Source organism: Silurus meridionalis, chromosome 15 (genome assembly GCF_014805685.1).
Source record: "Silurus meridionalis isolate SWU-2019-XX chromosome 15, ASM1480568v1, whole genome shotgun sequence".
Lineage (NCBI taxonomy): Eukaryota > Metazoa > Chordata > Actinopteri > Siluriformes > Siluridae > Silurus > Silurus meridionalis.
In genome coordinates, this window is record NC_060898.1 from 1,904,258 (window position 1) to 1,930,079 (window position 25,822).

At 40.3% G+C, this 25,822-nt stretch overlaps 1 protein-coding gene across 14 annotated transcripts in view; it reads right to left on the minus strand.

Moving 5' to 3' along the window:
• Positions 1-17,959, minus strand: part of add1 (adducin 1 (alpha)) — a 32,590-nt gene extending 14,631 nt beyond the window's left edge. For all 14 annotated transcript variants that reach the window (XM_046867461.1, XM_046867459.1, XM_046867460.1 and 11 more), the window contains exons 1-8: positions 17,794-17,959; positions 5,357-5,565; positions 3,089-3,251; positions 2,091-2,242; positions 1,832-1,912; positions 583-732; positions 318-461; positions 143-241 (exon numbers count right to left, since the gene is read on the minus strand). In XM_046867461.1, coding sequence (XP_046723417.1) covers positions 143-241; positions 318-461; positions 583-732; positions 1,832-1,912; positions 2,091-2,242; positions 3,089-3,251; positions 5,357-5,551 — 984 coding nt within the window. In that variant the 5' untranslated portion in view covers positions 5,552-5,565; positions 17,794-17,959. The remainder of the gene's footprint in view (positions 1-142; positions 242-317; positions 462-582; positions 733-1,831; positions 1,913-2,090; positions 2,243-3,088; positions 3,252-5,356; positions 5,566-17,793) is intronic.
• Between the last annotated feature and the right edge of the window lie 7,863 nt (positions 17,960-25,822).

Consider the following 25,822-nt stretch of genomic DNA (forward strand, 5'->3'; position numbering starts at 1 on the left):
GCCTTACTACCATTGATCATCTCTATTTCTTCCATGAATGTTCACCACAATCTATACTGTATCAGTCATGGAAGATTTGTGAGGCAAAATACACAAATACAAAAAACTATGTACAAAAAAAAGACAAAAACAAAGATGTTACCTGAATCTCGCAGGCGGTGACCAGGTTGTGAATGTAGTAAAAAGCCTCTTCAACAGTTTCTCCTACTGACACTAGGCCATGGTTCCTCAGAATCAGCACCTAAACACCACACACAAGTTGTAACACAAGACTTATTCTAGATCAGTGATGAAGGAGATGAGGTTATTGGATTAACCTTGCTCTTAGGGCCGAGGTTCTTCTGTATAAGGATCTTCTCCTCGTCGTCCACCAGGATGCCGTGGTAGTCGTGGTAGGCCACCTCGCCTAGAGACAGAGCCTCGGGAGAAATGGGAAGGAGGCCACACTTCATCGCCGAAACCTTGACAAGGGGAGGAGGAAAGTGGAAAACCATTCCTGCAAAATTCTCTCGCCAAGTGTAGGGTCAGTCAAACAAAACCGTGGTGTGTGTGTGTGTGTGTGTGTGTGTGTGTGTGTGTTACCGCAGCGCCAGCATGAGTGTGGATGTGCACGATGCACTTGATGTCTGGTCGGGCGGAGAATATGGCCGAGTGCAGGGTGAAGCCGGCCTGGTTCACGCCCAGGTTAGTGCTGCCTCTGTCCACGATTTCGCCCTGCAGGTTGATCTTCACCTGGAGACATGCAGGAGAACACAGGATCATTTGCGGCTGCCTTTATCCAGAGCGACTTACATTTATCTCATTCACATAACTGAGCAGTTATGGGTTTAAGGGCCTTGCTCAGGAGCCCAGAAGTGGCAGCATGGCGTAGCTGGGATTTGAACTCATGACCTTCAGATCCAAAGTCCTATATTAGGACTATAAAATAAGCTACATATGTCCCTAGGTGTTCTGGTTCCTCTTACACACCAGAAAAAAAAAACCCATTCATGAGCAAGCACAGTGGTAATTTTTATCTTTTTATGGTTACTTTAATGTCGGGGAAACATCTTAGAGACGACATAAGTGACACCATCGCTAAGTATTAAACTGAAAGCAGTCTTTATAACACTTTGCTGTTCTTTACACTAGAGGGCAGCAGTGAGTATAAAAGTCCACACCCAAATCCCAACAAAATTTAAAAAAAAAAAAAGAAGAAGAAGAATAAAATAACAGAATAGAAAACACAATACAGTGTAAATAATAATAATAATAATAATAATAATAATAATAATAATAATAATATAATATTATAATACAAAATAATATTTATCCCCAAATGTTTTGGGGTAACAGTGTTTCTCAAACTTTTTTCTGCCATTCCCCACTTGAGTGGATTTTCAAACCCCACCTGTCCTCAACCCCACCCCCACGGTAACGTAATACTTCAAGTTAAAAATATCAAGTTCTACATCAATAACATTAAATAGCATTAAGTTCAAAAGAAAGAAAATACAAGTGTAGTCGTGTTTAAAAAATATATATATATTTAAGTTTACTTGCATTAACGACCTAACTGTGTTTTTGGTTGCTTTGAGTGCATGAACTTTATTATTAATAAAGAAAATTAATAAATGAAAACAAAAATAAATTATTTAAATTCTGCTGTTCATTGCACGCTACCTGTCATGTCTTTATTCCCCACAAGGGGGCGCCCCACACTTCCAGAACCAATAGCTTTATAATAAATTGTATAATAAATACAATAAAATGTCAAATTGTTTTCCTACGTTTTTTTTTTAAATATCATAATATTTCATATTTCACAAGTGTGGTGGTTGGGGGGGTTTACCAGGCTTGAGGCGGTGACTTCACTGTACAGAAGCCCAAATGGGACAATAAGGAAGCGTTCCTGATCGGAGTTCAGTCTGACCTGAGGATAGAGATGCGCGCACACACACACACCCACAACACACACCCCACACACACCACACACACACACCAAACACACCCACAATTTACTTGACTTCCAAATTAGGTCACAAATCAGTTAAGGATGCTCATGTTCCATCAGACAGAATGTGTGTGTGTGTGTGTGTGTGTAAACTCACGGTTAAGTGATTGTAGATAAGCTGAGACCAACCAAACAGGTCCGCCAGGCGGTAAAAGGCAGCAAGCTTACAGCGCAGCAGCTTCTCTCCTTTCTCATATGCGATGGAGTCTGAACCTCGGAGATCATTCACTGGTGTCACCATGCCCAGACCTTCTCCACACACACACACACACACACACACACACACACACACACACACACACACACACACACAATTTAACACATTACACTGTGCTTGAAAACCGTTTTCACCGGTCCTCAGTATGACTCGGGTGAACAGGTGCAGGAACAGATGTGTGTTCTTGTTCCTGTATTATCTCACTATGAGGTCAGAGGTTCACAGTTAAAGGGGAAAAGTCAGACGGTTGGTTAAGAGCTGGAATCCAGACAGCAAGAATGCTGGACATGAATATACAACGGTGACTGTGTGTGTGTGTGTGTGTGTGTGTGTGTGTGTGTGTGTGTGTATATAAAGGTTTATTGGTACAAGTGGGTATCAAAAAGTTTCGAGACTCGCTCTGTTTACAGGAAAGTATTCTATTTATTTACGTTTCCACACCATCACCTTTAAAATATCCCCTTAGCACAGCAATACAGCTCCCCCCAGGGATCCTGCCACTTCTGGAACATGTTCTGGAAGTCCACTTTTCGAATCGTGTCAGGCATCTTCTGTGATTCTCGCCGGATCTCAGCAACGGTGTCAAAATGGTGACATTTGGGCCAAATCTTCATTTTGGAGGGCGAAGTCCTCGGGGGTGGAATCTGGCAAAAAGGTTGGCGAATGGTTTCAATATTTTTTGGGGTCGAGCTCGTTCCTGATCTCTCATCGTCTTCCGGTGATGTTCTTCCACTCAGATTCTCGGTTTCGCGCGGAATTTCGTTTTGCTTTTTGCTCTAAGTTTGTAATGCAGGTGGTCAAAACAGCACCAGTTACACCATTAGCCTTAAAACGTTTTGATACCACTTGTGTGGGTGTGCGTATATGTGTGTACTAACTCATATTGAGCGCCGCCATGCCTCCCTGAGGGGCAGCCGGGTAAGTGGTGGGCACGCTGGTGGTCATGAAGTCGGCGATCTGCTGCAGAGCCAGAAGGCTGGTGGGGTTTTTGCCCTTCCTCATTTGGTCGTGGATCAGCGTCTCAAGCTCCTCACAGAACGCCTGGGATACGAGCACAAACACAACACCAACTCAAAAATCAGAGCACCAAGAAGATATAAAACAACTTCTCAGCTGAGATCCGTTCAAATACGTCGCTGCATTTTCTAAACCAGGAGGTCAGAGTGGGAATTGGGCAGGAGACGCGATGATGTAAGCAGGAAGTGATGAAATTGGCTACAATTTTTGGTTCCACGTATACTATTGTATTGGGTGGAAAAAGTTTTATTTTAATAAAAAAAAAAAGACAAAATATGACTACCATATACAAATACAAAGTATTGGGTCACCTGGTCATAATTATGGCATGTGATTTTTGAGCATTGCATTCCACATTTATTCCCAATTTGCTCTTATAATTCCCTCCACTCTTCTGGGAAGATGTTCCACTAGATTTTGTTGTTTGTTTTTGGATATTTGTGTTCACATATCTTTGATATCAGCCACAAATGTGTTAGTAAAGGCAGGTACTAATGAAGGTGAGGAGACCTGGGGTGCAGTCAGCGTTCCAATTCTGCCCAAAGGTGTTCAGTAGGGATGAGATCAGAGCTCTATAGCAGCAAGATCTTCCTCTCCAAAGCATGCAAACCAGATCTTCAAAAGAGCTCACTTTGTGCACAGGGGCATTGCCATGCTGGAGCAGGTTTTGGGTTTCCAAGTTCAAGTAAATGCTAAATTTTATTATATCGCTATCGTCCTATAGAAATGAGTGCCTCCAGCTTTGTGGTAACAGGTCGGGTGTCCCAATACTTTTGGAAAACAATTAAAAATATATATATATTTTTTTTTTAATATTTGGAGAATTTGGATGCCAAAATGTAGGGAACTAAAGTGGACATTTATAATTTTTGTTTGGTCGAAGGCTCGTTAAACGTTAACGTTAAATGAACTAATTTGTTTCATTGCAAGAAAAGGAACATGCACGTGTCTCGTAAACACCATCAAACACCAGGGGTTGATGGACACTGCATATAATATAGACATACAATTCATTCAAATTAAATACAATCAAATGAAATAAAATTTTAACTAAGAAATTATTTATGACATGTTGATTGGATGCAGTTGAATTGATGATTAAGAATTGATATTGTGCATTTTTGTTCCCAGACATTTCTATTTCCTAATGTTTATCCCCATTTATTTTCCAAAATTGAGTGATTTTTTTGTAAATAATTCAAATCAATTAAAAGTTAACCATAATGCATAATGAGTATGGCAGAAACGCCATCAGTTCCATCTTCATCCCTTCTTCTCTCTCTCTCTCTCTCTCTCTCTCTCTCTCTCAAGACTTTCTCAATCTCTCGTTTCCCAGCAGCATGAAGAAGCCGATCGTTATGTGCCAGTGGCGAGAGAGCTACATAAACAGAGAGTTATTGTATATACATCTTCTCTCTGACTGCTGACCGCTGAGACACACACACACACACACACACACACACACACACACACACACACACAGAGAGGTTTAGTGTGAGCTGAAAGCACTGCAGTCTCTCAATCCATGAAGAGACTCTTGTTCAGTCTTATCACATGCTGATGGGAAGAGCGGAGTAAATGATTCCTAATACACTCGCTGACTTTTACACTCAGTGAGAATCTCCTCCTCCTCCTCCTCCTCCTCCTCTTTATCCTCCTCCTCACTGCAATCACTCTTTCCAGAGATCTGCTGCTTGCTGTATGAAATGAGGTTCATTAACTAGTTCCTACACTATATGGGCACAATTGTAAAGATCTATTTGCTTTTCTGAACATCCCTTTCAACATTTGATCTTTATAGAATTCTATACTTTTCTACACTCAAATCTGGAGACTTCCGTAAATATTCATATTTAACCTCAGAAATAATTATTTTTAATTCCAAATATATTGAGTCATGCTACAATCTCCTTTTAAATTAATACTTTGACCAAAATGCGAAACAAACTCTCTCTCTCTCTCTCTCTCTCTCTCTCAGTAATAATAGATTGTACTTCACCCAATGGACCACCTCTTAGCTATTATCCTACAGCTGTGTATTTGTTCAGGTGGACATGCTTTCCTGTGCATACTGTGTGTGTGTGTGTGTGTGTGTGTGTGTGTGTGTGTGTGTGTGTGTGTGCGCTGACCGGGCTCTGCAGGATCATGGACACTCTCTTCCTCTGCTCCATCATGTTAAAGTCCTGCCTGAGGTCAGGTGCCATGTTCCTCTCTCTCTGGTACTCGGCGCTGCTCTCGTCCACTCGGTCGAAGTAGCGCTCTTTATGGGGCGGGTGTGCGGGTGGAGTGGCCGCCACCACCCCCGCGCCTGAGTCTCCGTTCATCCTGCGGTCCGCACCTGCGGGAGACGGCACGAGACGTTGTTTAGATTAGACAGAAAGGATTTTCGCATTTCAGTTTCGTCTCACTGAGATCAACAACTACAGGTGCGATATTTCTTGAATCCGACTCGAGCGTGTGTGTGTGAGAGATTCATTCTGGTACTGGGTCACACCACGGCCAGGCTCCGCCCACTCTGTGTCAGAAGGAAGCTCAGCATCGATTTCCTGAAGTTGGGTCTCACAGCACAATACACAGAGATAAGATAATAAACACCACACACAAACACACACACCCTCACTGAGACTCCCATACAGATCCTCTCACACACACACACACTGCCATACAGACCCTCTCACAATACACACACACACACACACCTAATACACTATAACCAATTTATTAGTGTCCAGAAAAGCAAATGTGTGTGTGTATGTTTGTGTGTGTGTGTGTGTGTGTGTGTGTGTGTGTGTGTGTGTGTGTGAGAGAGAGACTAAAAGTTTTCAAGAGCTTTAGAGTGCATTTGTGAACATAATGTGCTTGAACAGCATCCATTAGCACTACTGAAGAGAGGAAAGAAAGACAGAGAGAGTGAAAAAAAAAAAAGAAGAGAACGGAGAGGAAGTGAACGACAGCAGAATTTAGTATAATCTATTGCATTGTCTCCATTCCAGCAAACCAGGACGACTCCAGCGTTTCCATAACGACCTCACGGCTTCCCAGCAGGACCGGGCTCGGCTCGGCTCTAGATTTAGTAGACATTCGGACCTGAACGAAGACGATCTCTCGATCCGGGTTTTATCTGGAACCGTGTACAAAAGCATCTCGGTGCTCACACACACACACACACACACACACACACACACACACACACACACACACACAGTGAAGGATTTACACACTGCTGTTCTGTACGTCAACAAGCCTGAGCTGGGAGAAAGAACGAGAGAGAGAGAGAGAGAGAGAGAGAGAGAGAGAGAGAGAGAGAGAGAGAGAGAGAGGGGCCGATGGGCAAGAGGTAGAATGAAGGAGAGGGAAAGAAAGAGGAGAATGAGGAGGGAGGAAAAGGGAGAAGATAGGAGCATGTGACGAGACACAGAGCAATGGAGAGAAAGAGTGCCAAGACATACAGAAAGACAGTGAGAAAAAGTGGGAAAATGAGTGAGAGAAAAAAGGACAGAAGACATGATAAACGGAATACTTTGAGAGAGTAACAGAGAGAGGGGAAGTGGGAGAGAAACGGATCCATTAGAGAAGGTCAAAGCAAAAAATAAAATCAAGAAAGAAACAGAAAAACAAATGCAATAAAAATGAGAGAAAGAGAAAATGAGTGTGAGAGAGAGAAAGAAGAGAGAAAATCTAAATCCTGAGAGAAACAGAATGTATATACATTACTCTTTCTCTCTCTCATTCTGTCTCTTTCTCTCTCTCTGTGTACACACACACACACACACACACACACACACACACACACACACACAGAGAAAAGACAGAATGAGAGAGAGAGAGAGAGAGGAGAGCAAACGGTAGAGAGAGGCACAAAGTGAGAGAGAGAGAGAGAGAGAGAGAGAGAGAGAGAGAGAGAGAGAGAGAGAGAGAGAGAGAGAGACTCTCTGACTCAGCGTTATTGATTGATGGTGTCTAATGGCTTTGAGATTGTTTAGTTCAAGCCACACTATGCATTTATGCCTGCAGTGCTCTGTGTGTGTGTGTGTGTGTGTGTGTGTGTGTGTGTGTGTGTGTGTGTGTGTGTGTCCTATTCGCCTGCAAACACTCGAATTGCACTACAGTGTCACGACTGTTAAACAACCAAAACACGAAAGAGTAATAATAATGATGAAGTGAATCGTGACCTCCATCCCTGCAGCATGGAACTGCACCCCAGCAGGAAATAACTACAGCCTTGTGTAATGGACTCAACATCTGGCCAGATGTGTACACACACACACACACACACACACTGGAATGCAGTCCTTTATAAAAACTTGGTTTTCAATGTCTTTCCACCGGAATACTGTTTGCTTTTCCTGACGTTCCCTGATCAGGAATTGTAACTCCACATTTCCCCGGCCGTGCCTCGGTTCACGACACACTGCTGGCTACGGCTCAGCTCAAATATCTGGTCGTGCATGGTGCAGAAATTCCTCCCACACACTCTCAGATAGTCAAGTTGGAAGCGCGTGGGACGGGTGCTGGGTTGACGAGCCCGTCTCCTTAGTAACCAACACTGGCTTCTGGGAATAGATTTCGGTATCCAGGACTAACGCCGGCGGTTTCTTTGGGATGCGGAAAGCGAGAGTCAACCAAACAGACAAACCAACAAACCTCTGTAGAATAACATTCAGGAAAAACACAAACGAACCTAAACGAATTGTTTGGTTTTTTTGCACAAGAAAGCAGGAGGAAGTCAGGCATCCTGTTAGCTTTGTTTGACATGTTGGGTCACTTCCGTGAGTGTCATCCAGAGTGAAAAGTTCATGCAAAAAGCGATTTCACTCATCATCAGATTGTCCATCATCCTGAAGGACCCAGCAATGGAAGCTTGGTTGTGCTGAGATTTGAGCTCACAACCTTCTGATCAGCAGTTCAACATCTTAACCACTACAACCCAACAATCTAAACACACCTTTTGACAGCTAGGAAACCTTAATGAGTTTATCGAGACCCACTCGACTGTGGAAAATTACAAAATTCAACGATTAGTAAAGCATTCAAGAGAGGCAAAGATGAGATGCTGTGTGTTGTTAAAATGATATCACACACAGTTGTTCATACTTTTTCTTCTCTAGTTGTTACGTATCGTATGGCACGACCCTCCCCAAACAGGTGACATCGAGAGATTTTGACTGAACAATTCCCCATGCAGTTGGGTACAACTGCTAAAACTGATCCCAGAGGTAATAAAATCCTAATCCTATTAGTCTCTATAACACTAAAGGCTTTCAGAAGCTATTTGAAAGTTCCACTAGTGGAGAAGTTCTGGAAATAAAACAGACTAAAGATCTTAATTCCCTGATTTTCTCCGTACCCATCTGCCCCCCTCCTCCATCTCACTTCTTCTCTTTCTCTCCAGGATTTCAGCCAGTACGCTGGTAGATGCTTGCCAGCTCCAACTGTTCAGCCTGGCATGACTCTCCTCGGATCTTTCACACGATGCTGTAACACTGATTTTACTTTTCGCTCTGATCAAATTTGGCTTCAGAAACTTGAAATACTCAGTCTAATGACTGCTGAAAGATTACGTACAACTAACGATGTGCCTTTAGTGCTTGGCCTCCTGAATATATAATAAATAATTCATCAGTTCAGTCAATAAGCTAATAAATACCATTGTAATAATTGTGTTCGCCTGGAAACCTGACTGACTAAAAAAAACAACAAGCGGTAGCTAACAGAATGTTAAAAATTATAGTAATAAATTTGCTAGCTTAATACAAATTTCAACATAGGAAAGTCTTGGTTTAAATAGTTAGCATTAGAAGAAGTACAGCTACTACCATTTCTCATATCATTTTTTTCCTACATCGAGTTAAACAGTTTCTAAAAACTACTTCAGAACTCAGAGTACTTCAGCAACAAGGACGTTCTTCATAAAATCCGCCGCTTATCTGTTCTATTCCTAGACAGCTGTGCAGGAACTCGCAATCATCTCCCTAATCCACACACGTCGCCATTCAATTACAGGCTACAATGTTAATCAGCTTTTTATAGCTTGTGTCAGTGCGTTTCTAGACAGCAGAGATGAGAGCTCCGAGTCTCAGATGAAGATCACAAATATGTTGAAAGACACGTGAAAGGAACTTCCTGGATCTTATCTCTGCAGATACTCAAAAAAAATGTACATGTTCTGAAACACGTACACGAGAATCAGTAAGCACAAAACCAGCGCAAAATGTTTGTGTATGATTGTGGCACGATTCTGGTATTCTAGAGATGGGCGATATACTTCATTTTCAGAACGCCATATCATCCGCCTGTGATATACACAATACTATCGCATGTGGGCGGGGCAGTGCAATAATTCACTTATTTGCTCATATATTTAATAATTTCGGAACATATTTAACACATTTTCAACTGATTTATTTACTTGTTCACATATTTAACTTAACGTAGATCTACTTAATTTACATTACTTTTTATCTCGGTAAATGACGCAATGGAAATGTGACTCCTTGTCCATAATTCTGCAAATAAAGTTGGTTAACAAGAAAAAACGTCACACCCCCGATTTGGCAAAAGAAAATTTGTTTTAAACCAGAAATCAAAACCTGATCTAAATCCTGACAGAAATAAAATCCTGAACTAAATCCTGACAGAAATAAAATCCTGAACTAAATCCTGACAGAAATCAAATCCTTACCGAAATCAAATCTTGATCTAAATCCTTACAGAAATTAAATCCTGAACCATTTCCTGTCAGAAATCAAATCTTGATCTAAATACTGACCTAAATCCTGTCAGAAATCAAATCTTCATCTAAATCCTGACCTAAATCCTGTCGGAAATCAAATCCTAATCTGAATCCTGACCTAAATCCTGTCAGAAATCAAATCCTAATCTAATTCCTGACCTAAATCCTGTCAGAAGTCAAATCCTGATCTAAATCCTGACTTAAATCCTGTAAGAAATCAAATCCTGACCTAAATCCTGGTAGAAATCCAATCCTGTCAGAAATCAAATCCTGACAGAAATCGAATCCTGATCTAAATCCTCACAGAAATAAAATCCTGAACTAAATCCTTACCGAAATCAAATCTTGATTTAAATCCTTACAGAAATCAAATCCTTACCGAAATCAAATCTTGATTTAAATCCTTACAGAAATCAAATCCTTACCGAAATCAAATCTTGATTTAAATCCTTACAGAAATCAAATCCTGACCTATTTCCTGTCAGAAATCAAATATTGATCTAGAAACTGACCTAAATCCTGTCAGAAATCAAATCTTGATCTAAATCCTGACATAAATCCTGTCAGAAATCAAATCCTAATCTAAATCCTGACAGAAATCAAATCCTGGTCTAAAACCTGACAGAAATAAAATCCTGACCTAAACCCTGTCAGAAATCAAATCCTGATCCAAATCCTGACCTAAATCCTGTCATAAATCAAATCCTGATCTAAATCCTGACCTAAATCCTGTAATAAATCAAATCCTGATCTAAATCCTGTCATAAATCCTGTCAGAAATCAAATCTTGATTTAAATCCTTACAGAAATCAAATCTTACCGAAATCAAATCTTGATTTAAATCCTTACAGAAATCAAATCCTGACCTATTTCCTGTCAGAAACAAATATTGATCTAGAAACTGACCTAAATCCTGTCAGAAATCAAATCTTGATCTAAATCCTGACCTAAATCCTGTCAGAAATCAAATCCTGATCCAAATCCTGACCTAAATCCTGTCAGAAATCAAATCCTGATCTAAATCCTGTCCTAAATCCTGTCAGAAATCAAATCTTCATCTAAATCCTGACCTAAATCCTGTCAGAAATCAAATCCTGATCTAAATCCTGACAGAAATAAAATCCTGGTCTAAAACCTGACAGAAATAAAAGCCTGACCTAAACCCTGTCAGAAATTAAACCCTGACCTTAAACCTGTCAAATATTAAACCCTGTCACAAATCTTGACAGAAATCCTATTAGGTTTCTTCATTGTATTTGTCCAGGACTATAAACAAAAACATGCAACCTTTATACACAAAAAGCTGCGATAATCCTTTCAGAAATCCTGCTTAGCACCAGAAATAAAGATCTGACACGTTTATGACTTTGTGTGGTGTTTCCACAGCAGTTCAGCACATCCACATGCACGTTATGCAACAGCAGTAGGTGGAAAAGGCTTCAGGCTCACTGACATGTTGTAAAGAACATCCTGAAGCACGTCCAGATAGTAATAAAGGCTACAGAGAACCGTATCTACCTACACCTCATTCGCTCTCTCGCTCACACCCACACAGGCTTCTCAACCATTTATACAACCAGAGTTTATACACACTCCGGGCTCTAAAGGGTTCGAGTGCTGCGTGGGCAGCGGCGCTTTTACCCAAGCGTGTGATTTTATACAGGATAGAAGAGACGAAGTCCAGGACCATCTGCAGAATGTATTGTATAACGACATCATGTGCACGATATGGGGTGAAGCTAAAACATGGAACGGGAAATGTGTCAAATGTGATCATCAAACAGCGTATTTGGGTCCATAATAATGAAGACATCTCGATGTCATCTTACAACTCGAGAAGAACGTGTGCTTTCACACCTATTCCGCTTTTTTAAGAGCTGAGGCTGTCAATAAAAAAAAAAAAGTATCATTAAAACATAAATAAATTACATGCTAAATAAATTGTAATTCTTAATACAATCTTTTTCTTTTACAGCAACTTAAGATTTATGTTTAAAACTTAACATTTATTGTTAAAATTTTATCTCAATTTATTTATAATTAATTAACAAATTATTAGTTATTATATTAATGATAATTATGGATGATTCATACGTATACATTATAATTATACACTATTTCCAATTATAATTCATACAGTAAATAATTTTGATCTATAAATGTAAATAATATTTATTTATAGGTTATGCACAATTTTGCTTAAATTCCGCTTCAGACGAAAGGAAAAAAACAAATCAATCAAAATAATCTTACATATTCAACTTTCACTTCATTGTAAAATTCAAATTGTGAATAGCCTTTAGTTCACTCTAGACGCCCACTGCTCAGGTTCGCTCTAGATGCCCACTGTTTAGGTTCGCTCTAGACGCCCACTGCTCAGGTCCCCTCTAGACGCCCACTGCTCAGGTCCCCTCTAGACGCCCACTGCTCAGGTCCTGCACTGCACTGACTCTTGTGCTGCACACTTGTCACACAAGTAAAAGACATTATTATAAAACATGAACAACTGAATCTTTTCTAAAAAAAATTTTTAAATACTGATTAACTGGTTTCTGTATGGAAGGTTCTAAATATGAATTCGTGATGCAGGTCAGGATTAATAATGCACGGCAGAATTACTCGAAGCACCGTATCAGGTGCCGCTTTTCCATCAGGTTGCAGTAAATATAAAATCCATCAGAACAACTTGAAGAAACCTTACAGAAGAACTGCAAAAGTATGCAAACAGCGAGAGTGGAGTGTGTGCAGCCTTCAGCATGGTCACTATGGAAACAAACTAGACGTCGCCATGGAAACCGGCAGACCGTTTCCAGAGTTGGCTTGAAGGTCTACAGTAACAGGTTGTGTCTGGAACTTGGTCTTGCTGAAACACAGTGAACAAACTGCCGCTCGACCTTTTAGACCGCTGATAAAAAAAACATGAATAATTAAATAAAAATAAGCAATGGAGTGTTCTTTTTATCCATTTACAGCTACAGTTTGCAGTTTGGGAACGTCCGCAAAACAAGGGTTAGGGTTCACTTTTTTGATAGCGACCATTTAACAGTCGTTTAACAAAAATAGATAACTAAATAAACAAACAAAAAATCCATTTGGTGTTCTGTAAGATGTTTATTTGCCATTTATTTATTTTAGGACGGAGACTCTAGTGTCAAACAGTCAGAGGTACAGCTGGAGGAAAACAAGTCATTAAGACACTGTACATATTGCATTGTACTGAAAGAGGCGTGGCCTCTGTGCTATAGGTTTTAAGTGAAGGGGGGTGTGGCCTTAGTGCTGGTCATTCCAATGGAAATATTCAACGATGCCCCATCAATTCTAATTAAAGATGGAACAGGAAAAGAGGCATGTACTTATCTGTCTGTAAAAGATATGTAGCCTTTGTGTAGGTCAATCTAAGGGGAAAAGGTGTGTCCTATGTGATAATCTGTTTGTTAAAGGAAGCATGGACTCTGGTAGGTCTGTCCTAAAGGGGGCGTGGTCTATGTGCTTATTTGTTTGCTAAAGGATTAGGGTTAAGAGTGTGTCTGTGTTGGTCAGTCTCAGTGAAGGAGGTGTGGCCTATGTGTAGATCATTCACAGTAAAGAGGGCGTGGCCTATGTGCTTATTAGTAAAAAAAAAAACCAGCACAATATTACACCAAAGTAAATGCAGCTGCAAATATTCCAAGTCACAAGCACATTAAAAACAAATGTCGTCTCAAAGACGAAAAATCCACGCCCTAGTTTCTAGTTAAAGAAACGCTCAAACTCGGAGGATGCAAAGTGCTTTTTCTCTCCACTGAGTAAGAGTTCGTCTGCAGGGAGTCGGGTTACCGTGAGAACCGTGAGCCGACAGGAGCGTGGATAGAGCAGATAGAGAACACAAATAACCCCAGAACTAATTAACTAAGTCATCATTTCCACTCAACATCTCATCAATAACTCACAGACACCAAGATCCAACACAACGATCAGGTTCATGATCAATGAACTGAAAAAGTCCAGAGTTGCAGCTGTTTTGTTTCAGGAAAGAACATCAAGACGCTGTTTTTATTACAACATGTTTATCACAGATTACAACATACGCCTAAAACACGGAACAACACGAGCGTTTTCGAGCTGCAATTTTAAACTGGAGAAAGTTTACCCAGGATGTCGTGTTTAAAAGTAATATTTATACAGTAAAAGTGTTATTTATGGTCCTTTTTGTATTCAAAGCCTGAAGTGTGTCACTGTTTTGTTCTTTAATTGTGATCAGGCAAGTACAAACATCAACATACATGCACTAATATCTATACATATATATCCAGGTTTGTTCATCACCTTACAGAACTTTAACGTGTGTAAGGTGCGGTGTGTAACGCATCAATAATTCACAAACGTCTCCATTATGAAGGATGATAAGAACAGGGAAGTGGAAGCAGTCTGCTATCTCGAGTGTGTCACAAAACAGATGCTATGAAGAGGAGGAGGGGGTCTGTGTGTGTGTGTGTGTGTGTGTGTGTGTGTGTGTGTGTGTGTGCGTGCACATGTTTGTGCACATATATGAGCGTGTGCGCATGTGTGGTCAAAAAAAAAAAAAAACATGCCTGGGTGTGGTCATATCTGTGGTTTTCAAACACCACAATCATAAAAAGATCTCGCTGCTCGCTTCTCCTCGAAACGTGCAATAAATCCGAGCTGTGATCCCGTTTCTTTGTAAACATCAACATTTTTGAGACATCAGCAGATTTACCATTTTAATCATTTGCTAGAAAAAAATCGAAAGTAGCAAAAGTTAGTGAAGTCTGGTATCTTAACCCTGCTGGCGGTTGGATATTCGATATTCACTTTACTGTCATAGTTTTTCAATCTGATTGGTCCAAACATAAAACATTTATATTCAACACACTTTTTAACATTCTATTAATACTAATATGTTTATTATGCAAATATCTGCATAGTTTATAATCGACATAAACCACAGCTATCAAAAAGATGGATGGATGGTGTAAAAACTATTGCAATTTTTTGTCCTGATGTTACATTTTTGTTATAATTTCAGTTACTTAATTTTAATCAAACCTACTTATTATATTGAAATAGAAAATGTATTTATATTTTAAAGATTAAAATTGCTGTTGCTAATGTAAAATAATGCGCTCTACGACTCCTTTTTTGTTATATTGCAATTTATTTATATAATTGATTTATTACGTTTTTAGGACTTTTTTTTGGTTATTTTAAAATGGACAAAGTTCTTCTGAAACAATGTGTTTTTAATGCAACGCTGCTGTTTTGGGGGGAAAAAAAAAAAAAAAAGAGTACTGCGGGTCATATCGCAGAACGATATTGCGGCAGGACTTTTTTCTGTTATCTTGCCAACCAAAAACGGGCGTCGACAACAGATGAACGATTTCTCCTGCTGTCTTTCCTTGTTCTTCGTCAGTCCAAAAAAAAAAAAAAAAAAGAACATGCATTTTTACAAAAGTATATAAACTTTCAAAACGACTTTTTGAATGCAATTCTTCTTTTGTTGTTGTTTTTGGAAACCGAACTAAATCTGGACGGAAGGGTGTGCATTCCTGACACACTTCAGCCCCACACACACCCACATGACATGTGTGATCTAAATGTAGACGTCTCTGGTTTTGGCCTTTAGGACAGGGTGCATACTACAGATCTCTCACACCGGCGGGGTCACGTGGTGATTTGTTTATAGGAACGCTGCATGATCTCCACACGTTTGAATGCTTAAATCATACAAATGAGCGGTGAGAACGGAGGCTGCACGTCAGGGTCTGTGTGTGTGTGTGTGTGTGTGTGTGTGTGTGTGTGTGACTCCTGGTTTCACACGTATGAGCTTAAATCGTTCACAAGAACACAAACATGAACGCTATACACAGTAAACCGAAATGTTGGAACATCGGTCCTTAAGGTCTCGCTCGGACTAAAGATTTCTACAAACGAAACAAAAAAATATTAAGAGAGAGAGAGACGAGAGAGAAAGAGTAAGGAAGAGATAAACTAAAAGAGAGAGGGGGAGAGACAGAGAGAAAAAGAGAGAGTGAAGGAGAGAACGAAAGAGGCAGAATGAGACAGAGGGAGAGAGAGGAAAGACAGCTAAGAGAGACAGAACGAAGAGAGAGAGAGAGAAAGAGAGAGAGATTCAGACTGAAGTGTGATGTGTGTCTCTCCTGTACACTCTCCCGCCTAGCTAATCCCAAGCTGTATTCCCAGGTTAGGCCCCGCCCACTTAAACCTGCTGCTGCTTGCATCACTCCAAACCAAAACCACAGGAACCACAGAGGTAGAAAGTACGGAGGGAGGAGAAAGAAAAGACAACAACTGGGAAATAAGAAACACATTTCCGAGTCTCCGGAGAGATTGCGTGTGTGAGCGTGGAATGAAAAGCGAGAGAACGTCAGGAAACTCCTGCGAATTTCGGTCCGAGAGGAACAGATTCTCGAGAACAGATCATGTAATGACAGAGGGGAAAATTCAGGTTTTCATCATGAATCCGTGTTCGGGCTCGCTGGGGACAGATAATGGAATTCAGGGCGTCTCCGTCCCTCCACAATCTGTCCTGTCTCTCAATAATAACTTTGGAAAAAATGGAAACGAATAGCACTGAGAAACTGCTGTCCAGAAGAACCCAGGACCCAACTCAAACTTAACACCCCATACACACAAACACACACCAGACAACCCCCAAAGCCACAACACACACACACACACCCCCACCACCATACAAGTGAAAAATCATCAGTTCTTCAGCTGTTTTTAAACCAAGCCTTTTTCCTGAATAATTTACAGCAAAAAGTTGTAAAGTCAAAAACTGACATCAAACTCACAATAAAACAATTTAGTTTAAAGGGAATTTAGAGTCCAAATCTAATCAAATTCACATATTTGGAATCCGTAATCAGTTAATTTGAAGTTAGTAATTACGTAAACAGAAAACGTACTAATTTTACTTTTTAAAATACGTACTTTGCTAGTTTGGTTATATTGTAAACATGTAAACAATTGTCCAGTTTGGAAAAAAATTTAGATTTCCACCTTGACGTAAATCGTCTTGGTGTAAATTGCTAGTCAGACGTAAATTACTAGCTTGACATTACAAACTGTTTGAAATACACTGCGAATTTGATGTAAATGCTTGACATAAATTGTCAACTTGATGTAAACTGCTAGTTTGACAGAAACGCTTGAATTTAATTGCCAGTCTAAAGTCAACTCCCGGCTTGACGTAAATGTTTGCTGTGAATTGCTTGTTAAACGTAAGCTTGATGTAAACTGTCGCGTGACATGAACTGCTATTTCGCAAAACATGCAAACAATTCACGTGTCCATTCTGTAATAACAGAAATACACACGTGACCATTTTTCTAAATAGCAGCTCATTTGACCTTTTTTGTAAAACACAAACAATCAGTTAGTTTGACTAGTTTGCAAACATGCAAACAGTCAGTAGATTACTGTAGATTACAAAGTATGTTCGGACATGCGAACGATCATGACGCTGAACCGATATGCAAATTAGTTTTATGTCGTAATGCAGTGCCCCCCTCCTCCTTCCAGAAACCGGACTTGGCAGGGTTCTCTGGGGTGTGAGAGCAGCAGCAAGCAGCAGGAGGCGGGATGGACTGTTTGGGCCTCTGCAAAAAGCTTATTACTCTTATAATACGTCTCATGAACGTGTGCACGGCGATGTACAACACACACACACACACACACACACACACACACACACACACACACACACACACACACACACACAGCCGCCTTGCCTACACACCCCTCTGGAAAGTCCTTTAAAAACACAAAATGTCTCGGTTTATGCAAAAGACTAAAATCATTGTTACTTACTTTTTTTCGGTGAATGCTGCAGTAAAGGACAGCGACTCGGAACCAGAACCGGACCCGGATGTATATATATTTATATATATTATTGTGAAAAATCTCCGACACTCCAGTGTTTTCTTTCCCTGCTCCTGCTACAAACCCGATCAGCGTCCCCTGCCCGACCCGCACTGCGCATGTGCACTATCTGCACGCATGCGCCTTAGCGCCGCCTGGCGACTTTTTCTGCGCATGCGTAGTATGGTATCTTTTATTTTATTTTTCATTTACTTTTTCATTTATTTGTTCCTTTCCCGTAAACAAATTTCTTCTTGTCCACTTTTTATTATTATATCTTCTCTGTTAAAGAATGATCAAACGATCTTCTGGATCTAACGGCACATAGTAAAATCCTGAAATTCAGCATGACTTGTCACTATCTGAGACCCAGAAATCAGAGATGAGCATGATTGGGCTGAAGGTGGCGCTAGAGTGCAAGGTTTTACATCTCAGCATAAATAGATACATAAAACCAAACATGGAAAACACAAATATATGCATTTTTCCCCCCTCATTGATTCCTTAAAAACACCAAAGACTCCAAAAAGCCACCCAATTATATTCTTAGCTGGTTCTGCTAATTTGCATAATAAAATCCCAACAAGAAAAGTGTTTAGAATAAAAACTTTTATTCCTGTTCATGGAAAACACAAGCCTTCTAGTTTACTGACATTTCTAACTAACATTGCATTCCACATGTAATCCCCATTTGCTCTTAGAAGAACCTCCACTCTTTTGGGAAGATGTTCCACTAGATTTTGTGAAGATTTGTGGAGATCATTCAGCTACAAGGGTGTTAGTAAAGACAGGTAGTCATGTATGTGAGGTGAGGAGGCCTGAGGTGCAGTCAGTGTTCACATTCATCATGTTCAATAGGGTTAAAGCCCTAGCAGGAGATCTTCTACTCCAACCCATGTAAATCATATTTTCATGGAACAGGCTTTGTGCACAGGGGCATTGGGTCAGGTTGGGTCTCCTAGTTGAAATGAAGGGAAATTTTCATTCTAATGCATCCAAAGACCTCCTACACAATTGATTGCCTCCAACTTTGTGGAAACAGATCGAGGAAGAAACACATCTGGGTGGAAAATGCCCCAATACTTTTGGCCCTCGCATGTAGGTGCTCACAGAAAATCTTCAGTTGCACAACACTGACCACTTGGTGATGGTAGTGCACCAGAATAACCGCCACACAAACCAACACAAAAACATTTTCACTTTTGTAGAGAAATTTCCCATCATTCCGAGGAGTAATGTTCCTTTTTTTTAATTGAACAGCAAAAAAAAAAAAGGAAGATTTTATAAGGAAATAAAACTAAGGATGTTTTATTATGCAAGCAAAAATCCCCATATCGCAATTGATGAGTGTTTTAGTAATAATGCATTAATAAGCAGCTGCACTGCACTCGGGCATATGTAAAGAATTAAACACACAATCGTCATGCAGTTATAGAAAAATAATCAACGATTGGGTGGGAATTGATTACAGATTTTCTTTGAAGGTGATGTGTTTTATTCCTCTCGCACCACCACCACGATCGGTACTTTTTCATCCATTTGTAGTTACATTGAAAAAAAAAAAAAACGAGTCAGTTCCTGTTTCACGTGATAGCCAAAAGTATTGGGACACCCCCACTTGTCCAGCCATATGTGGTTCTTTCCCAAACTGTTACCACAAACGTAGAGGCACACAATTGTATAAGACGTCTTTGGATGTTGCATGAAATAAGATAAGATAAGATAAACTTTAATGATCCCGAAGGAAATTTTTAAGTGACCAGCTGCCCACACATAAAAACACAATCATTCCTAAAAAAATAAAATAAAACACAATAAATAGATAAAAAATAAAATGATAAAAAGGTACAAGCAAATATAAACATAAACAATCACCCAAAATCAAAATCAAGCCAAGTTTCCCAGTATTCCAGCCTAATCAAAAAGATAAAGTAAAAGCTCTCAACACAGAGTGTTGTGCAGTCTGATGGCTCGTGGGACAAAAGACTTCCTAAGTCTGTCTGTGGTGCAGCGTTGGGATAAAAGTCTGCTGCTGAAGCTGCTCTTCCTCTTACTGAAGGCCTCATGCATAGGGTGTGTCACATTGTCCATGATTGCCTGAAGTCTCAACAATGTCCGTTGTTCGGCCACCTCCTCCACTGAGGCCAGCTTCAGTCCCACAACAGAGCTAGCCCTCCTGATGATCTTATTTAGTCGGGTCAGGTTTTTCTTGCTTGTGCCGCACCAGCACACCACAGCGTACAGCAGAGCACTTTCAATGACTGATTGATAAAACATACTAAGAAGCTTGGTGGAAATATTAAAAGATGCCAGCCTTCGCAGGAAGTACATCCTGGTTTGACATTTTTTACTGAGCAGGGTGGTGTTCTCGTTCCAGTCCAGTTTCTTGTCCAACACCACTCCCAAATATTTATAAGACGTGACCGTCTCCACCAGGTCACCATCAATGCATATTGGCTGGGAGAGGGGGGGTTGTCTTCTGAAGTCCAGAATTAGTTCTTTCGTTTTTCTAATATTTAGCAGTAGCTGGTTCTGCTTGGACCAAAGAACAAAATCCTGCACCAGCTGCCTGTACTCCACCTCCTTGTCTTCCTTAATGCAGGCCACAATGACGGTATCATCTGAGAATTTCTGTATGTGGCAAGCCTCTGTGTTGTGTTGGAAGTCGGTCGTGTACAGAGCAAACAACATTGGAGAAAGAACTGTACCTTGAGGTACTCCCACACTGCTGCAAAGTGTTCTGGAAAGGCTGGCCCCCATTCTGACAAACTGGGGTCTGTCCTTCAGATAGTCCATGATCCAGGATATTAAGTATGGCTCGACTGCCATACTCCTGAGTTTTTCCTGCAGAATTGGGGGTTGGATTGTGTCAAATGCGCTGGAGAAATCAAAAAACAACATTCTCACTGCACATCCCCCTTCATCAAGGTAAGACAAAGTGCGGTGGAGGAGATGCAGGACAGCATCCTCCACTCCCACCCTCTCCCTATACGCAAACTGCAGTGGATCCTGGGCATGTTGCACCTGGGGCTTCAGCAACTGCAGCACTAACCTCTCCAAAGTTTTCATTATGTGAGAGGTCAGTGCAATTGGTCTGTAATCTTTATTGTCCCTAGGCTGCTTGGCCTTGGGCAAAGGAATGATGCATGAGGTCTTCCAGAGTGTGAGCAGCAGCAAGCAGCAGGAGGCGGGATGGACTGTTTGGGCCTCTGCAAAAGCTTATTACTCTTATAATACGTCTCATGAACGTGTGCACGGCGATGTACAACACACACACACACACACACACACACACACACACACACACACACACACACACACACACACACAGCCGCCTTGCCTACACACCCCTCTGGAAAGTCCTTTAAAACACAAAATGTCTCGGTTTATGCAAAAGACTAAAATCATTGTTACTTACTTTTTCGGTGAATGCTGCAGTAAAGGACAGCGACTCGGAACCAGAACCGGACCCGGATGTATATATATTTATATATATTATTGTGAAAAATCTCCGACACTCCAGTGTTTTCTTTCCCTGCTCCTGCTACAAACCCGATCAGCGTCCCCTGCCCGACCCGCACTGCGCATGTGCACTATCTGCACGCATGCGCCTTAGCGCCGCCTGGCGACTTTTTCTGCGCATGCGTAGTATGGTATCTTTATTTTATTTTATTTTATTTTCATTTACTTTTCATTTATTTGTTCCTTTCCGTAAACAAATTTCTTCTTGTCCACTTTTATTATTATATCTTCTCTGTTAAAAAATGATCAAACGATCTTCTGGATCTAACGGCACATAGTAAAATCCTGAAATTCAGCATGACTTGTCACTATCTGAGACCCAGAAATCAGAGATGAGCATGATTGGGCTGAAGGTGGCGCTAGAGTGCAAGGTTTTACATCTCAGCATAAATAGATACATAAAACCAAACATGGAAAACACAAATATATGCATTTTTCCCCTCATTGATTCCTTAAAACACCAAAGACTCCAAAAGCCACCCAATTATATTCTTAGCTGGTTCTGCTAATTTGCATAATAAAATCCCAACAAGAAAAGTGTTTAGAATAAAAACTTTTATTCCTGTTCATGGAAACACAAGCCTTCTAGTTTACTGACATTTCTAACTAACATTGCATTCCACATGTAATCCCCATTTGCTCTTAGAAGAACCTCCACTCTTTTGGGAAGATGTTCCACTAGATTTTGTGAAGATTTGTGGAGATCATTCAGCTACAAGGGTGTTAGTAAAGACAGGTAGTCATGTATGTGAGGTGAGGAGGCCTGAGGTGCAGTCTGTGTTCACATTCATCATGTTCAATAGGGTTAAAGCCCTAGCAGGAGATCTTCTACTCCAACCCATGTAAATCATATTTTCATGGAACAGGCTTTGTGCACAGGGGCATTGGGTCAGGTTGGGTCTCCTAGTTGAAATGAAGGGAAATTTTCATTCTAATGCATCCAAAGACCTCCTACACAATTGATTGCCTCCAACTTTGTGGAAACAGATCGAGGAAGAAACACATCTGGGTGGAAAATGCCCCAATACTTTTGGCCCTCGCATGTAGGTGCTCACAGAAAATCTTCAGTTGCACAACACTGACCACTTGGTGATGGTAGTGCACCAGAATAACCGCCACACAAACCAACACAAAAACATTTTCACTTTTGTAGAGAAATTTCCCATCATTCCGAGGAGTAATGTTCCTTTTTTTTAATTGAACAGCAAAAAAAAAAAAAAGGAAGATTTTATAAGGAAATAAAACTAAGGATGTTTTATTATGCAAGCAAAAATCCCCATATCGCAATTGATGAGTGTTTTAGTAATAATGCATTAATAAGCAGCTGCACTGCACTCGGGCATATGTAAAGAATTAAACACACAATCGTCATGCAGTTATAGAAAAATAATCAACGATTGGGTGGGAATTGATTACAGATTTTCTTTGAAGGTGATGTGTTTTATTCCTCTCGCACCACCACCACCACGATCGGTACTTTTTCATCCATTTGTAGTTACATTGAAAAAAAAAAAAAAACGAGTCAGTTCCTGTTTCACGTGATAGCCAAAAGTATTGGGACACCCCCACTTGTCCAGCCATATGTGGTTCTTTCCCAAACTGTTACCACAAACGTAGAGGCACACAATTGTATAAGACGTCTTTGGATGTTGCATGAAATTTCTCCTCCACTTGAACTAGGAGACCCAAACCTGATCCAGCATGACAATATCCTTGTGCACAAAGCCAGCTCCATGAAGATCTGCTTTCCAAAGTTTGGAGTGAAAGATCTCATACTATAGCGTTCAACCCAGTGAACACTGACTGCACCCCAGACCTCCTCACCTCACCTACATCAGCATCTGACTTTACTAACACCCTTGTAGCTGAATGAGATCTCACAAATCTCCACAGAAATCTAGTGGAACATCCTCCCAGAAGAATGGAGGTTATAATAAAAGTAAATTGGGATGCTAAAATAGATGCACACACCAATCTTCTAGTCAGGTGTCCACAAACATTTGCCCTTATACTGAATCACTTACAGTACAGGAGCTTAAAAGTAGAACGTCTTGTTACAGTGAAACAGGAACAGTGAAAGCTCCTCTGTCCAGATCTCAACCTAATTTGCATTGAATATCTGATGGAGGTTTTGGAGCGTACAGGACGGGAGTGTGACAGAAAGACATATCGCTTTAAGGCCACTTAAAAAACGATTTATTGCGATAAGCATTATCGAAATGTGACCAAACAAATTCAAACAAATTACCTCGCTGCTTTACACCCTGATAACGGAGCTATTTTTAGGACATTTCGTTTTCACATTACTGCCCACAGTGAGTAAACACCATATTGCATAGGCCATGTTTTGAATCTAAAATCAACACCAAACCCTTGAGAAATGTTTGGTATCATCCTCAGAGCTAGCTCTTATTATTTTCATTAACTGGTTCTGTCACATCGCTGCATTTGTACAGTCATTTATCAGATGTTATCGAAAGAATAAGGGTTAAAAAAGTTCAGCGAAATCATGATCTGCACAAAATTGTACCTTAAGCAATAAAAACCAAATCCTGTTTGAAACCTAAACAAGGAGAAGATACCGAGAAGTCATAGTAGTTTTCTTGCATTTTTGGAAGTAGTCTCCAGTTTCATCATAAAGGGGATTATTATAATTTTTTAAACATGATTTTTTTTCCCCTATTAATTTCAGAAGAATTAAAGAGTCTGGTGACGGCTGCCGAACGACTACTTATAGCTGCTACGAGAAACGATAACAGGAACTAACTTGCTTCATGGACATTCCACACTTAACATTTTGCTTCATTATAAAACCGATTTAAAAAATACACCTCGTCATATTAAAAGTAATGTAATCATTGGCGACCGATGCGGTTTATGTTTAGGTATGCACCAAAGAGGGAAAAAGCTGACTCATAAATGTATTCAGATTTCTAAGATCAGTACACAAGGAAACAGCTATTCCGTGAACAACTGTAGGAAAACACTGCATTCAGTTTAGATGCGGTGAACTGAGACAGACTTCCTCCACACAGTAAGAACCAATCAGTCTACACAGACTGAATCCGCAGACACTCATGGGCGTTAGGAGGAGTCTAACTAGGTCAGGTGTGTTATGAGACAGCACTGTGTTGAGAATTGGTTTTGCCACAAGGAAGCAGACAGAGCAGATCCCGGAGGTGGTAACAGGGATTTTTCGATAGTTTCTGCCTCAAGACAGGAGGATAAAAATTCTGTAAACATTCAGAAAGAATGCCTGAGCGAGTTTTGCCGGAGTCCATCCTCCTCTGGATGGAGTTGTCTTCAACTAAAGAACACCCTGTGAGGATGGTTCCACATCAACAGCCTAAATATCCATGAAGTTACTGAGAAACTCAAGAACTTTGATATTGGATTTGAACTGTAATTAATATCGACAGTCTGCTTCAATGGTTCAGGAACACAGTAGCATGAACAGTTCTGCATTTAAGCACCTTTCATTGAACTGTACACTTCAACAACAATGGACTTGCAATGAATGAGTCGGTGATGAGGATGGGTTCCTTTTTGAGTCACGTTCCTTTCTAGGTTTCTTCCTCATACCATCTCAGGGAGTTTTTCCTTTGCCACATTTGCCACTGGCTTGTTTGTTAAGGATAAACTTACAATTACAAGTAACAAACTTATAAGCACTAAACATTCAAATCTATACAATTTTATAACCTTTTTATCTCCAGTGTCCATTTTTTTAAGTGCTGCACAAATAAAAATTAACTGAATTGTATTGAAGTGAACAGGTTCATTGTGTAATAAGAATAGTGGTTAGAAAAAAAACCCAATGATCTTCTGAACTACTTTTATAATAAATGCATTTTGAATAACCAAGAATGAGACACTTTGTGTTGTCGTCCGGTGGGACGAGTATCTGTGGAAGGGGGTGAGGATTGGGGTGAGTAGGAATGAGGTTAGCTCTCTTTAAACTCTACATGGAGTGAAAATAAGTGCTGGGTTTTCTTGGCTAGACAAACAAGATTATAGGAGACATCCTCTCTGAAAAATCTCTCCACATTTGCATATCATCCAAGCAACAGATGACATGGGATTATCTGAAAACCAGTGGACCTAACACACAGCCCTGGGGAGCACCAGTGTCAAACAACTCCTAGTCTCCTAGTCAAAAGAAAAACATGGTATAGAAAAAGTTCTCATAAGGATTTATAACATACCACCACCCATGACTAAGTCACATCCAAACACTTGGATTAGTGAACAGCTTTGTAAAATAATACGAACAACTGTAAAATCTGTTTGCTTCAAAGCGTGAAACTTAAAACTGGGCTCTTTTTTGCTCGCCGTGACACGTTTGTGAGACACAAACAATGCTGAGATACAAATGACTTTTAGAAAACACCTTTTACATAACACTGTCAGTTTCCTATGAAGACAGAATGAACAATCGCAGCATAAACACATGACT